At 46.0% G+C, this 16,082-nt stretch overlaps 1 protein-coding gene across 1 annotated transcript in view; it reads left to right on the top strand.

The window, feature by feature from the left end:
• Window positions 1–16,082, top strand: part of MIPEP (mitochondrial intermediate peptidase) — a 133,889-nt gene that overhangs the window by 43,585 nt on the left and 74,222 nt on the right. Inside the window, exons 12-14 of the mRNA XM_082859725.1 lie at window positions 820–897; window positions 2,797–3,001; window positions 4,171–4,280. Coding sequence (XP_082715851.1) covers window positions 820–897; window positions 2,797–3,001; window positions 4,171–4,280 — 393 coding nt within the window. The remainder of the gene's footprint in view (window positions 1–819; window positions 898–2,796; window positions 3,002–4,170; window positions 4,281–16,082) is intronic.

Genomic DNA, 16,082 nt, shown 5'->3' with positions numbered 1-16,082 from the left:
TCACTGGGCATCCTTCTGTGCGCTTCACAAAATGGCAGTGGTGGGTAATGTGCAGACACACCGGGAAAAGAGTGAAAGGGCACGATGTGGGCGATGAAGAGCTTCCCCAGCTCAGGAGGGAGCCCCTTCCGGCTTTGCTCATGGCCGTTCCCCTGGTGCCTTGAGCAGTCCCTGACACCAGGTAGATGCTTGGTAGGCGCTTGCTGGAGTAATGAACATATGCTTGCAGGAAGCCCTAAAGCATAATGTGGCCGTTCTTTGTGGCAGAGGCCCCAGGTTGTGCAAAGATGGAGACCATCCCTCCTGCGAGCCAGGCCTCTTGGAAGCCTGATTTGGGAGAAGGATGTCAGTGGTGTATTACTTACTGCTCTTCAGCTGAAGGCAGACACTGCGTACTGTTCCTGTATCCCAGGGTTATGGTTGGCGTGCTCGCGCATCCTTACGTCCTAAGATTGGAGGAGCTATAATTTTGTCGCTAAAATGGTCCAGCCAGCACCGCTTCCCACCGCTTGCGGGTGGTGTGGGCCCAGTGGCAGAGCCGCGTCGCTGGGGACTGCCAGTCAGGATGCAGGGCTTGTGGAGGAGGGTGTCCTCTTCCAACAGAATTCCTAAATCATAGTTGTCCTGGAGATGCAGGAGAAGAGGTTGAGGGCAAAGTGGAAGCCACCTCGAGGTCACACGGGATGTAGGAAGTAATGAAACGTCCATATTTGTGGCTCTGGGTGTTTTGTGAACAGGTTCTCGTGCTAGGAATGTGTTTCTTCTTTTAGAGTTTCTAAAGGCCTCATTCCCCACTAAATTCATTTTTCTTCCCCCTAGGCCGTGGTTCATGAATCTGAAGGACTGCTGGGGTACATTTACTGCGATTTTTTTCAGCGAGCAGACAAACCGCACCAGGTGATGCTTGGTTTACAGAATGGTCTCTCTAAAGTAACCAGCAGCTAACTGGTATGGATGTGAACTGATGTGGGCTTCTCACTGTTGTGGCCGTGCAGGCTCACAGGCCCAGCCGCTCCGCGGCATGTGGGATCTTCTCGGACCGGGGCACGAACCCGCGTCCCCTGCATCAGCAGGCGGACTCTCAACCACTGCGCCACCAGGGAAGCCCTTGATGTGAACTTTATACCTCACTTTTGTAGTTCCTAATATTTAAAAGGCATCACTGGGGACTTCCCTGGCAGTCCAGTGGTTAAAACTTTGCCTTCCAATGCAGGGGGTGCGGGTTCGATCCCTGTTCGGGGAGCTAAGATCCCACATGCCTTGTGGCCAAAAAACCAAAACATAAAACAGAAGCAGTATTGTCAACAAATTCCGTAAAGACTTTAAAAATGGTCCACATCAAAAAAATCTTTAAAAAAAAAGGCATTACTGATGGTGGCTAAATATATAAATTCGAAATGTGGGTAGAATTTAAAGCTAATAAAACTTATGAAGGTAATTACATAGATCTGTATCTGTCACTTTTATCTGGGTCATGGTAACGGTAGTAATAATGATAGCTGACACTTTGCCAGCCCTTCTGTGGGCCCGCCAGTGCTCTGGGTCCTTTTTCATGTCACATCTTTGAAAGTTCACATCAGCCTTCTGAACTGGACACTGACATTGTGAGGAAGCTGATGGCAGAGAGGCACGGTTACTACTTGCCCAGAGCCACACAGTTAGAAGCACTAGGATTTGAACCCCAACTTCCTGACTAGAGCCCCAGCTCTCAGCCACTTTCCATACTTGACATGGACCTAGTTTCAAATGGCACAAGATGTGTCCCTGTGGAGACCCTATCAACCACCAGTTCACTCCTTATGCAGAAAAGTGAGGTTCAGTTCCTTGAGCCGCAAACCAGGTTTCCTGGTCGATCAGCTTCAAGCAGTTTTGGGCAGTGTGATTGGAATTGTCAAGAATTCGGGTTATTAAGTTCCAACAGAAATAATGGTACCTTATATTTAAATAGTGGTTTCACAGTTTGCAGAGCAGTTTTAGCAGACATAAGCTTATGGATCTGGTCAGCTGCTCTGGCGTTGGACAGGCTGGAGGTGAGTCTGGTGGAGGTGAAGCAGTTTCCAAGGCGATTGGCTGGTAGATCTGGACAGTGGGACCAGAGTCTGGGTCGTTGACCTCTGCATCCTCTGTTTCTTCTCTCTGCTTGAAAGGCTGGAGAATCCGGGCTAGTGATCTGAGCCCCAGCTCCTAGTTGCCAGCCTGGGGGGGTTCAGGTTTGAGATGCCGCAGCCCTAGCTGTGCCCTTGGACACGTGACTTAGCATTTCCAAGGCTCAGTTTGTTTTCTCATCTGAAAAATGAAATACTTGCCTCATAGACTCACTGTGAAGAGTAAGTGATGAAGTGTATGCGAACCAGGAAAGATACTCAGGTTCCTTGCTTTGTGACAGTTGAGAGCTCGTCACCTCCAAGTGATGGAGACGGTGGTGTGGAAAGTGTCTCCTGGTTCATCGCCTGACACAGAAGGGGCTCCATTAACATCAGTGCCCCCTGCGGTCCACGGCTGTCCCTTCCTACCTGCCGTGAGCACCTTGAGGGCGCAGGGCTAAGCTTAGTGGTGACTGTCTCCGGTATCTGGTGTAGCGTCACTTAACACATACTTTTGGAGTGGAGGAATGAGTTCATCAACGCAAGGTCAATGTATTATTGGTGTTTTAAAAAATTAATATGTTAGCAAAATAAAAAGTATTGGGATAAAAGTGTCTGTAACTAAATAGAAGAATGGAATTAAGGTAAAATTTGTACTCACACATTTTGATACAACTTTATATTACCCTTCACTTGTCGTGTTTTCTTAAAGGACTGCCATTTCACCATCCGTGGGGGCCGATTAAAGGAAGACGGGGGCTATCAGCTCCCAGTTGTCGTTCTGATGCTGAACCTTCCCCATTCCTCAAAGACTTTGCCAACATTATTAACTCCTGGGATGATGGAAAATCTTTTCCATGAAATGGGGCACGCCATGCATTCAATGCTGGGACGGACTCGTTATCAGCATGTCACTGGTGAGCCAAGAAGAGGGGACTTTAAACGTGTACATTTCATTTTAAATTGGAAAAAGCTTTTCATTTAGAAAATCTGTGGTCATTTATCGCAGATGGCATCATCTTGTCCTTCCAACTGTGATGCTACCCGATCTTTGTTACATTTTTTTCCATCCTTGACAACAGTTCTCACCAAGGAATATCTCAGTTGCCTGTCTTTTCAGTTTGTACCATTTTACATTTTGTCCTATATTACGTGGAATTTCAGTCTGTGGCCGTGTGTATGAATAAGCGTATCTCCTTAGCCAGGAGCACAGACTTAGCAAGTGAATAAGTGAATGAACCGTTGCCTCTTTTTATCCAAAACCAGTTAGAAAACCTTGAGGCATGTTGTAAAGGTATGACCAGGTGCTTTGTGTTTCTCCTCTGCTCTCCCCTGCGTGAAGCTGTGGTCCCCCTGCTGACGGGTTGCCGTGTCGGGTGACGCCCCAGGCTTCCCTCCTGCTTATCCGCTCTGAGTCTTAAGCTTGCGATCAGACAGGGTCAGTCAGCCTTCGACCACCTGGGCAAGTGTTGGTCTTCAGTATGTAGTAACTAACTTTACACACAGTGTTTTGGGGGAGGAGGGAGGTATTTGAAAAGACTGCAGTAGATGGGCCGGACAGAATCATAAAGTGTCACCAAGACTTGCTTACAGGATTTGTTCTTTAAACAATTTTGAGTTTGAGATGTTGCTTTTCTGTATTGAGGATTGACCTTGTTACCAGAAGCGATCAATAGATAAAGTACTTTTAAAACAAATGAAGGATACGGGCACTTGGTGATGGAATTCATGAATTAAATTCAATTGCTGTGTTAATTAAGTAAGAATGTTGTAATTTGTGTTTTAGGTATAGCCCAGCATAGCTGAAGACAGTTTTGTTTGTAGAGGGTGTGAGCCGTTGCTTTACAAGGTGTTCTATCCAGCTGTGCAAATATTTTGTTTTACTTCTGATACGTGGGAAAATAAGAGGTTACTACAAACTTTTCTGTAAATATGTGCAATAATTTTATAGAAGTATTGACTTAATGAATTAAAGATTATCATAGTTCATCAGAAGTACAAATAAAAAATTTTAAAAGAGTGTTTGTAGTAGGATGAACGTGTTGATGTGATTCAGGCCAGCTTCTTTCTTTCTCCCCCATTTTAGGGACCAGGTGCCCCACTGACTTTGCCGAGGTCCCTTCTATTCTGATGGAGTACTTTGCAAATGATTACCGAGTGGTTCACCAGTTTGCCCGACATTATCAGACGGGGCAGGTAGGGAGCGTTGACTTTCTGTACCGTCCTCTGGGGCACGGGGGTGGCCTTTGTGACCTGCGGGGTAGCGGGAACTCTTACTGCTTTTTCAGAACCTTCTCCGAACCAGAATCCTTCTGCCGTTTCCTGATTCCCTTTCTTCAGCTGTAGCTACAGTCATGTGTGGGCAACAAGTAGCTGCCCTTTATTATATGCCCAGTAACGTCCCGTCTAGTCCTCAGAGCTGCCCCCTGAGGAAGGCGCTGTGTCCTGTTTCCAGAGGGGGAAACAAGCCTCAAAGCCTGTCTCACCTCAAAAAAGCCTTTGCTCTTTCCTCTACCCTTTATGCTTCTGAATATTCTCTCAGTCTAAATGTGTGTGTTGTTTGGTAAACTGTGATGCCATATTTCCCCGATGTGTTTAGGTAGCATCTACGTGATGCCAAGTCTGAAAATTCCTTAATTTTGAGGTTTAGGTTTAAATAGTGCCTTGTAACGTTAAAGGTTTTTAAGTTCTGTAAAGTAGGATTAAGTGAGTGATACTTTACGGTAAGTTAGCTCTAATCTAATTGTCAACATTGTATGTTTACTGTCTGCGTGTCCCGTGGAAAATGTATTCTTCTCTCAGAATTTTGGTGATATACTGTTACATTAGGTAGTGTTTTTCCGCCTTAAACTGTACCTCCTTGAGTGCCTGTGTACAATATATTCATCTTTGAATCTTCAACATTTAGAACTGTGCCTAGCACAAAAAAAGCACTAAAAGAAATTAAAGGAAGGACCGAATGGAATCAGAAGAAGAAGGGCCCAAGCCCACCTTTATTTGTGACTCTCTTTCCGGTTGTATCTCTGGATGCGTAATGTGAGTCGGCGATTTCTGTTGTTTGGACTTGACTTTAACCACTACTGTCAACTGTAGAATAATGGATGAGTTCCTGGAGAACTAATCTGAGTTAGTCTCCATCATAATCTGTTTCTGTGGTTAAGAGGACAGAATTGAAATATCTGTGATCCAGTCAGCTACGTGCCCATCAACGTGCGGAGCTGCTCTGGGGGTTGTCACCTTAGCCAACGACGTAGAAGCACGTAGCCCATCAGGCAGTGGCCTAGTCCTCCCGGCTCCACGCTTCGGGGTCTGGGAAGGGGGAGGATGGCCTGACGCGCTGCTGCTCCTGTAACCGCCCCCTGCCCGTCCTCGGGGGCACGGACGTGCTCGGGCACAGGGCGCAGGCTTGCGGGGAGCCGGCCCTCTGCTGGGGCCTCGGGACGGGCTTCACCAGGAGCTCCTGGAGGAACCAGGTCGTGAAAAAGTATGTCGGGTGGCAACTTGCCGGTGCGCTCGCAGCAGCCCTCATCCGTCTCGTTGCAGGACGTTTACTGAGGACACACTGAGGCCATAGGTGAGTCCTTCCGTCGGGAAATAGGCTCCATTCTCAGCACCTGAGAAGCAGCCGGGAGTAAGTGTGACAGCATCCCTGCACTCGTGGCCTGGTGTCTCGGGGTGCAGAGCAGGGCTGAGGGCAAGGCGACTCCAGCCGAGGGACAGTCCGCAGGGCTCAGAGATCCCGAGACAGGCAGGACAGCGCGTGTGGCAGGGTCAGCGAGGGGGGTAGGGGGACGGACAGGGACGAACGCGGGAGTGTCCTCGTGTTCAGAACCTGCACCCCATCTGTCTCTGCACCCGCCTCGCCCACACCGCGGGAGTCCCGGCCCCTCCGCTCGCCTGCCTGGTGACGAGGGGGATTCTCCTGTGTCCCGGGCTTCCCCTCGGGGCCGAGTCCCTCCTGTGACTCTGCCCCAGCCCCCCTTCTCATTAACCTCCAGCCGGCACCCTCCCTGGAGTCCACCTTTGGACCCGAGGGCTCGTCCGTCCTTTGCTGCGGTCAGCGGTGACGAGGGCCAGAGCCAAGGTGCTGGCAGCGGGGCCGGGAGGGGAGCAGCTGTCGGAGTCTTGGCGGGAAGGGCCTGCGGCTGGTCAGATGGCGGGGAGGGTCTGAGAGCATGGAGTCCGGGAGGAGGGCCACATCTGAGGAAGGAGGACAGCTCTCGCCTTGGATGTCCGCTGCACAGCGTTGCTGCCCACGCGGCCGCTCGCGGCGCCGGCCTGAAACCCAGAGTCAAGTGGACACGTGGGCGTGTGGGGCCGAGTGGTGGGGAGGTTAGAAGCGGCCCGTGAGAGGAGCTGCCTGGGGGTTCCGGTTCCCGAGGACGCGCGGAGCGGGGCGCCTGCGAACGGTGGCGAGACCCTGTCGGCGTCGGACCTAAGTGCTGGGCTGAAATGCACCACGATACTGAGGTCAGTTTAAAAATATTGTCGTCTGTTTCCAGAGCAATGGGAAAAGCCAGGAAGGGCTAGAACCACTGCTTGGAGGGTGGTGTAATGTCCTCAAAAAAAGACAATTCCTGTTTTACTGCTGAATTCTTCAGTCAGAAGAACCATTTTTGAACAAGGTCATTTCAAGAAAAGAATATTAAGTCCAAAACCGCACTTCAGACGAGATGAGTCGGCAGCAAGCGGCAGGCTGCTGTGGATTAGCTCCATTTCGGACTCGGAGGCACGTGCAGTGGGCCGAAGGGGTTGCAGACACGGCCTCCAAAGCAGGACAGTGCTGGGGCCTGTGGGGTCCGGAGAGGGCGCCAGAGGCACGGGGCACCTCGAGCCTCGCAGAGGACTGACTCGCCTCTTCTTGTCGGTGATTAAACGCCAACTGGCTGGATGCTTTCACTTTAAGGGCAGTTCTAGCCTAAGGGCAGGAGCTAATTCCCTCAAATCTAACTCTCTGTAAAGACAAAACGTTAAAGAGGAACAGCAGGTGCGTCTTTCTGCTTCATTTCGTCCTGCTGCACATCAGGGAAGGAATTTTCCCCGTCACGTGGTCTATTCCGGAGAGCTGTCCGCCTCGGCAGAATGTATTGGCGACTTCTTAACACCTAGCAGTATTTTACCTGAACCTGAGCATCCCAGAGCCAGTGGATGCCTTGTGGTCACAGAATCAGAAGTTGCCTCTCAGATCTGCAGGTGCCGTACGGCTGTCAGGAAGCGAGTAGCCGAGGTGCTGCTTCGAGGCTCACACCGTCCTGGCGAGCACAGCGTCAAAGCTGAAGCAGAATTAGTTGTGAATCAGTCTTAAAATCAGCAGCACAAGTGTAGCAGAAATACAGACTTGGTAGCAGCTCCCGTGGAAACATCCAGGTTTTTAGACGTGATGCACTTGATGTGAATCAGCGGTCTCGGGGAGTTCCTCCCAAACCTCGGTCGACCTTAGGCTGCGTCGCAGGACCTGTGGGATCTGGGGAACGGGGGTGTTGTCTGTCTTCTCCGTGCTCGTTGGTTCTGGCCTTCAGCCTAACCCTTCCAGTTGCTTCCAGCGGTCCCACGCTTCTGGAAGCACAGGCTTTGTCCTCCCTTGAACATTTTCATACGCAGCTCCTTTTCTAGTCGTGGTAAAATACATATTACGTACAGCGTGCCAGCCTAACCGTGTTTCAGTGACCGTTCAGGGGTGTCAAGTGCATTGTCGTTGCTCTGCTTCCCTCACCACCGCCATCCCCAGAACGCCGTTCATCCTGCCACCTGGCGCCCTGTCCCCCTTAGACACGAGCGCCTCATTTCCCCTCCCCCAGCCCGTTAGCCAGCACTCTGCTCTGTTTCCCTGAATTGCGCTGTTCTAGGGACCTCATATAAGTGGAATTAGACAGTATTTATCCCTTTGTGGCTGGTTTGTTTCATTTAGCATAATGTTTTTAGGTTCATCCAGGTGTAGCCTGTGTCAGGATTTCTTTCTAAGGCTGAGTGATTGTCTTTGTGTGGACGGACCACATTCTGTTCAGCCTTGCGTCCGTCGGTGGACACGTGGGTTGCTTCCACCTCTCAGCTGCCGATGCTACCAGACTCCGGTTCGGCTGCTCCTGCTCAGAAAGCCGATACTTAAGAGACAGGTGCCGGCAGGAGCAGGAAGTTTGCTTTATGCAAGCGGCCGGCGCCCTGGGGAGAAGGTGGACTCGTGTCCCGGAACCAGTTCTGAAGATTCCGCTCAACCAGGAAGCGTTTTCAAGGGAAAAGGGAAGCGATCTCATGGATCGTCAAGGCCAGGGTTGTCGCTGCCCCTGCTGTGCGCAGCCGTGTGCACTCCTCGTGGTCTCTCCTCAGGTGCTGTCTTGTTCACAGCCTGCCCGCGAGACTCCTGCGCGGGGGGGCTACAGACTGTTACGAGAAACAGTGTTGGTCCCGTTCTCTTGAGGCCAGTCCTTAGAATCGTGCTAGCCCGGGATTCAGCGCTGCTCAGGAAGGGGCGGCTTGCGTCACAGCTGCAGTCTGGTCATCACGCGGCATAAACTCCTGTGCGGTTGAAAGGGGCGTGACGAGTGACAAAGACGCTTCTCTCACTCCTCCCCTCAGGAAGTTCCAGGGGTTTAGAAGCCCTGTGCCAGGAAGCAGGGATGAAGACCGCATGTATATTTCTTCCTGGATCCCAGGAAGAAGTATACGCCCTGTCTCCCCTCGCAGGGTCTGCCTCATCCGTCCCCTTTGTTCTCGGTCCTCAGTTTCCAGCCCCCTCTCTTCCTGCCTTGTCCCCCCTCCTCGCCAGCACGCCTCTGCCCTCAGCGCACTGCATGCAGCAGGGCTGCCAAGCCCAGGGCGTTGCAGGCTACGGGGACTCTTGTTCCTTGTGGGATGACAGTGACATCGGTGATCCAGAAAGCACCCTGAGAAGAGGCTTCCACATCATGTAAAGTTGGGAACCCCTTCCTCTTAGGAATGTTGTAAGAATATGGTTTTAGACCAGAAAAAGAAGCTTCAGTCTGTCCTAATATTTGAAGGATACCATGAAGAGGAAGAAAATACATCTGCCGTGTCATTCCAGAAAACAGTATTACTGGGAACAGTGGATGGGAATCAAATAAAGCCGATTTCAGCTCAGTAGATTCTTCTCAAAAATGATTGGAAAGGAGATGCCTCTGAAAGCAGTGTGTTTTTGTTTAATGCTGAATGTTGCAGAATCACATTGCAGAATGCACGTCTAGGAGACCAGCACCCAACTCAGAAAGTAAAGTGCTACCAAATGCTCCTCTCTGGAGGTAAGGGCGGTCTTGAATTCCTATTAGTTTCTTGATTAAAAATAGATTTTACACATAAGTTATTTATTCCTCAGCAACGTAGTGTTTAGTTTTGTATTTGAGTTTTAAAAACATATGGTATTACACGGTTTCTAACCTTCTGTGCTTCTTTTTATAATCCTGGTGTGCCTAAGATTCATCAGTGTTGCACGTAGATGCAGTATATTTACTTTCAGTTCAGCATAATATTCTGTAATTTATGTACTCATTCTTCTGTCATTGAAATGGGTTCTTCCAGGTTTTTACTAGTTCATCTGTATCTGCTGTGAACATTTTTTTTACTTTTCTCCTCATATTCATGTGCATGATTGGAATTGCTGGGTTTGTAAGGTGTGTGTGTCTTCAAGTTTATGAGGTAATGCCACGTTGTTTTTTTTTTAATTGAGATATGTTTGACATATTGTATTAGTTTCAGGTATATAACTAAATTTGGTATGTGTACATATTGTGAAATGAACACAATAATTTTAGTTAACATCTATCACCTCAAATAGTTACTATTTTTTTCTTGTGAAGACAACTTTTAAGATCTACTCTTTTAGCAGCTTGCAGACACACAATATAGTAGTATTAACTGTGGTCACCATGCTGTACGTGACATCCCCAGACTTTTCCACCTTATAACTGGACGTTGGTACATTTTACCCGCCACCTCTGGCAACCACCAATCTGTTCAGTTTCTTTTTTTTTTTCTTAAGATTCCACACATAAATGAGATCACGCGGAGTTTGTCTTCCTCCGACCCACTTCCCTCTCCAGGCTGCCGTCCAGAACGTTCATACTTATGACCCTTTTCGGCCGTGGTTCCCCTCGCACCTCATCCTCATGCTGTCAGAAGTTTTAACTTTGCCAGTTTTGTGGTTGTGAAATGGAATGCCGTGAGGACCTTCACTGCCAGCAGGACTCCCCGAGTACGTCTGGGTTGAACTTCTTTTTATCTTTTCATTGTTCATCTTTGTTTTCTCTCGCACGCCTGTTTCTCTTCTCATTTTCCTGTGTGACGTTCGCCTTTCTCTATTGATTTCTCAGGTTTCTTGACATGTTGGAATAATAATCCTTTGTCAGCTGTATGTCTGCTCTCAGTTTACAGCTTGTCTTTTCACTTTCTTTATGGTATCTTTTGATGGATTGAACTTCATCTTAATTTTGTTGAATCCAGCAGTCTTTTCGTCCTAGTTAATGCTTTAAATATCCTATCTTTAAAAACCTTTGTTTCCCTAGAAGTCATAAAGAGATTCTTCTGTTTTTTCCTGAAAGTTTTAGTGTCTTTCCCTTATCTTTAGGTCTTTAATCAGGTTGGCACTCCTCTTTGTGTGTGGTGTGAAGGGAAAATGCAGTTTCCCTTCTTCCTGGTAGATGACCCGTTGTCTGAGCGCCACGCACTCTTCGTCCAGTGACCTGGGGGACGGGTGCCCAGTGCCCACCTGTGTGCACTCATCTGCTCTGGGGTCCCTCTCATCCCCTTGTTCTGTCTGACCTGATACCAGTGCCGTGCTGTCTGCATCACTACAGCTTTGTACTAAGTCTTGACATCTTTTTTATTTGTTTTTCAGAAATTTCTTGTCAACTCTTGGGCCTTTGTCTTTTTTCCTACACGTTTTAGAGTCAGCTTACCCATTTTCTTGAAAAAAAACTATGGTAAGAGTTTGGTTGGGGTTCCATTAAATCTGTAGGTCAGTTTAGGGAGAACTGATATTTGAATATTGAGTCTTCCAGGCCACGATTGTGACACACCTCTCCCTTCCTTAGGTCTTTTAAGAAGCCTTTTAAAGTGTTTTCAAACCTCCTTCCAAAGAGTCTTGCTTAACTTTTGTTAGATTTAGTCCTGGATGCCCCACCTTTTTGATAGCTTTATAAATGTATATTTAAAAAAATTATGTTTCTACTTGTTGCTGGTGTTTAAATGTGCAATTTATCCTTTATTGGATATATCTTATTTTTAGCAACTTTGCTAAACTTTCTTATTCATTCTAATAACTTGTCTATGGAATTTTTAAAGTTTTTTAACCAAACAGTTACTCTTGCTGCAGATAATAAGCTGTATTTTTCCTTTCCCATTCATAGGTCTTTTATGTCTTTATTTTGTCCCCCTCGAGTTACGGGACCCTCCAGTACAGGAGTGGCGTGGAATAGAAGTTGTAATATGAGCATCATTTGCCTTTATCCTGATTTTTAAAGGAAATGTTTCTAATGTTTTACCATAAAGCAAGCTGTGTGTTGTCGTAGGTTTAGTGGAGATAACAGGAAAAGGCAATTCCTTCCTATTCCCAGTTAACTAAGGTTTTTTTTTTTTCTTTTTAATCGTTAACAGTTATTGCATTTTATCAGACTTTTCCTGCATCTTTTGAGGTAATTGGGTGGTTCTTTTCTGTTTATCTGGTAATGTCGTGAATGTTGATGTTAATGTTAAGCAACCTTTGCGTGCCAGGGTTGAATGACTTTGGTCCTAACTTAATGTTATTTTTTTAATACAGTGCTGGCTTCAGTTTGCTAATATTTTGTGTGTGGAGGACGTCTTGTATCTGTGTTTATGAGAGAGATGTGCTCGTGATTTTCTTGGTCCTCTCACTCTTGTTGGTGTTGGTATTAAGTATATCCCATTTCATAAAATGAGTTGCTGAGAGCTCCTTCTTTTCCTTACAAGCACTTTTATGAAATTGTAATAATCGGTTTCTTGAAACTTTGTCAGAATTCAGCCATGAAACCATTCAGGGTCTATCATTTTCTCTGTGGGAAGATTTTTTAAATGACTGATTTCCTTAATAGTCACAGGAGTCTTTGGCCTTCTTTTCTTCTTAAGTAAGCTTTGCTAACTTGTAATTTTCGAGAAATTTAGCCATTTAACCCAAGTTTTCAAGTTTATTGGCATGAAGTTATTTATAGCATTCTTTCGTGCTTCAAGTCCTGCCACATCCATGCTTATGTCCTTTTCATCCCTAATATTCTTCTCTCATTTTTTTTTCTCTATTAATCTTGGCAGAAGATAAGTATCAGTAGTATTTACAAAGAACTAACGCAGACTTTGTTTATCCTCCCTGTTTTGTTTGTTTTAGTTCATTAGTTTCTGTCTTTATGATTATTCTCTCCCTTCTTCATTTTTTCCCCCAGTTTCTTAAGGTGGACACTTAGCTAATTGAGTTTCAGTTTTATCTAACATGTGCATTTACATTTTAATGCTATAAATTTTAAACTGTGTGATGCAGTGCTTTAGCTGCATGCCATGATTTTAATACAAAATGTTTCTAAGGTTGCTCATTTCCATTGTAATTTCCTCTTTGACTAATGAGTTGTTTTGAAGTGTAGTTTACAATTTCTAAACCTTTGTAGAGGAGTTGTGTATCTTTTTGTTGTTGATATCTAATTACTTAGTCCGACTGGTATTGATTTTGCATTTTGTTGATATTTATTTTATGGCCTAGTGTGTCATCAGTTTTTGGAAATGTTCTGTTTGTGCTTGCGTACATTGTATATTTTCTAATTGTTGGGCTTGGGGTTTCAAACCCTTCTGTTAAGTTAGCCTTTTAATTGTGTTGTTGAAATCTTTGATATATGACTCATTTTAAATTGAGAGATGGAAGGCTTCCACCAGGATGCTGGATGTATCATTTTTTCCCCTTAGTTTTGTCTCTTTTTAAAAATTATTAAGACTTTATTTATTTAAAGCAGTTTTAGGTTGGCAGCAAAATCGAGGGGCAAGGGTAGAGATTTCCTGTAAAGCCCCTGCCCCGACTCGTGCACAGCCTCCCCTGCCATCAGCGTCCCCACCGGAGGCTGCATCTGGAACAGCTGGTGCATCTCCACTGACATGTCCACAGTTCACATGGGGTTCACTTGTGGGACTGTACGTTCTGTGGGTTTGGGCAAATGTAGAACGACATGTATCCATCATTATGGTGTCATACAGGGTGGTTTCAGTGCCCTGTAAGTGCTTTCATTGCTTTTTGCTCTGTTTTGAGAATATTTTGTTAGGTGCATAAAAGTATAGAGTTGAGCTATCCCTTTCTTCCTCGGGTGTTAGCCTTTTAATCTTCATAATGCTTCTTGTCTTCAAGTTTATTCTTTTTTTTTCTGGTCATTTTGTAACCCCCAGCTGCGTTACTAATCACCAGAGATATAGTCAATTGACTTTCAAGAGAACCTAAATTTTTTGCATAATTTTGTCCATTAGCCACTACACTGAAATGTTTGTTGTTCTAGTTATCTTTCTCACAAAATACTTATCAAGCAATAAATAATAGAAATTAACATTTATTATTTCATATGTTTTTTTCTTATTTAATCTGTCCAGCAGTGTATGAAGTAGGTACATAGTTATCCACACTTTGTAGAAACTGAAGCTCAGACAGGTTAAGTAATTTTTCAGGGATCACACAGTAGTACTCAAATCAGTATTATAACATTGTGGGTGTTTTCTTTTTCCAGTTTTTCCTAGTTAAAAATCCCTTAATATCGTAGGAAATGGCTTACACTTCTTATACGTCTCACAAAAAAAACAGGCCCATTTCCATAGTAAGTGTTATTTTTAGCACAGTTCTAGTGCTTTCATTTTAGAACTGTTGTGTGTTGCGTCATTATAAGATTTAGCTTGTTGCCTTCATTTGTGAGAGTTCGCCCAAGGCTAAAATTGCTTAAGATGTATTTCCAAGGAGACGTACAGCCTTGTAATAAATCTTCTCCTGTCATCCTCCCAGGAGATATGAATAAGGATTGAAGGTAAAAATTATAGTGCAACTAGAACTAGATTCCTTTTGGCAAGTTTAAGTTGTTTTGAAACGTTTCTTATTTTCGGCTTTAATGCTTCTCAGTTATGTCTAGACAAGACCATTGAACCGGAGAGCAAAGACAGGTCTGACCCCAGCCCCACTGCCGGTGCAGGTGGCCTAGATCAGTCACGGAACTTTCTGAGACTTCTCTGCTCTTTTATACAAAATAAAAATTTAAAAGTTAGAAACTAAAAACTAATAGCTCCATACTCACATCAAAAATTCTAGTCAGTCAAATTTAATAATATATGCCAACTGTAAACAAGGTAGGACTGCAGTTTTTTTAGCAAAAAAATAGAAGTTAGACTCTGTTACGCATTACAGTGTTTCACGTTGAGCCCTGTACGGTTTTCTCTGTACCGCCCGTCAGGTGAGTCTGTGATACTATGCAAGCATTTCCAAAGGTTCTTTCATGCCATCTTAGTTCGTAAGAAAACACTAAACCACTAAAAGCCAGGTAAGAAGGAAGTGACGCTGTTTGCTCTGGGTTCAGAGCTGAGACTTGGCCTCTTTGGGCCTGGCAGCATTTTCATCGTATTGATGAGGTGCCATCCGATTACTGACTAACAGCAAAGCGGGCAGCTCGAGACACGCCAAATCCAGTGGTTTCCCCACCGTAGACATGGGCCGAGGTCGAGGGCTCAGGGTGCTGGGATCGAGCTGCGAATCGAAGCTGCTGACTCGTGGGCTGGACGGCTTTGGCGCTTGGCCTGCTGCCTCTGAAGCCTTTTCTTGTTTGAGGGGACCGTGTCTCAACAAGTTTGTGTCTTTAGATCCAGCGTGTTCCCAGGGGATTTCGGTGGTAGGAAAACAAGGATTTGTACCAGAGGATGTCTTAATTTTGAATATTTGTGCAGCCTCTACCGTAATACATTTTCTAAATGCTCATAAATAAGCCAGATATTTTATTGCAGTGCCTTGGCTCTGTAAGAATTTGATGCCAAAACTTTTCTTTTTTTAGTGAATGGTGTTTTTTCATTTATTTATTTAGTCTTTTAATTTTTATCTGCACTGGGTCTTTGTTGCTGCACCCAGGCTTTTCCCTAGTTGCGGCTAGAGGGGGCTACTCTTTGTTGCGGTGTGTGGGCTTCTCATTGCGGTGGCTTCTCTTGTTGCGGAGCACGGGCTCTAGGCACGCGAGCTCAGTAGTTGTGGCTCGCGGGCTCTAGAGCGCAGCCTCGGTAGTTGTGGCGCACGACCTTAGTTGCTCCGCGGCATGTGGGATCTTCCCGGACCAGGGCTCGAACCCGTGTCCCCTGCATTGGCAGGTGGACTCTTAACCACTGCACTACCAGGGAAGCCTGATGCCAAAACTTTTAACGTGACACTATTTAATGCAGACTGGTGAGTTGTCAAGTGAGCGAAGATTTCTGACAGATTGTGAGGTTTCGTGTGTACAAGTTAAGCACACAGGGAAACATTCAGAGAATTCAAGTAACGCCAAGTTTGCTAACACATTTGCACTTTTGACAGCATTTCAGAAGCCTTACCAAAAATGTGCTTTCTGAATATAATAGGAAATCTGTTAGTATTTTAATATTTCTGTTCCCATGTGTGGTCAGCAGACAGTGCAGCTGTGTTTACCCCGAGAATACAGTGAACCGCGCCCTTCCCTGTGAGGCGGGGCACAGTCAGGAAGTTCTGGGGAAAGTTCGCTGCACAGGGGCAGCTGTGTGATCTGGCCTCCAGGCCTGAACACTGTGAGGAAGGAAGACGGGGCCATTCTCCGTCTCACGTGACAGTACCCTGACCTGAAGCCTCCAGGCCCAACCTGTACACATGGTTGCCCTTTGGCAGTCTTTAGAAAGACACCTGAGCTACCCGCAGGGACTTCAGTTTCTTCCAATCAGTCAATACTTTGCACAAGTTGATTGAATAGCTATTACCTCACCAAATTGTCATAGTAATCTTTTGCAGCTTTTTTTTTTTTAAAAAATTCTTGT

Source organism: Leucopleurus acutus (assembly GCF_964270905.1).
Source record: "Leucopleurus acutus genome assembly, chromosome: 18".
Taxonomy (NCBI): domain Eukaryota; kingdom Metazoa; phylum Chordata; class Mammalia; order Artiodactyla; family Delphinidae; genus Leucopleurus; species Leucopleurus acutus.
Note: the sequence above shows the minus strand (reverse complement) of the source record. Positions and strands in the feature narration are given on the sequence as shown.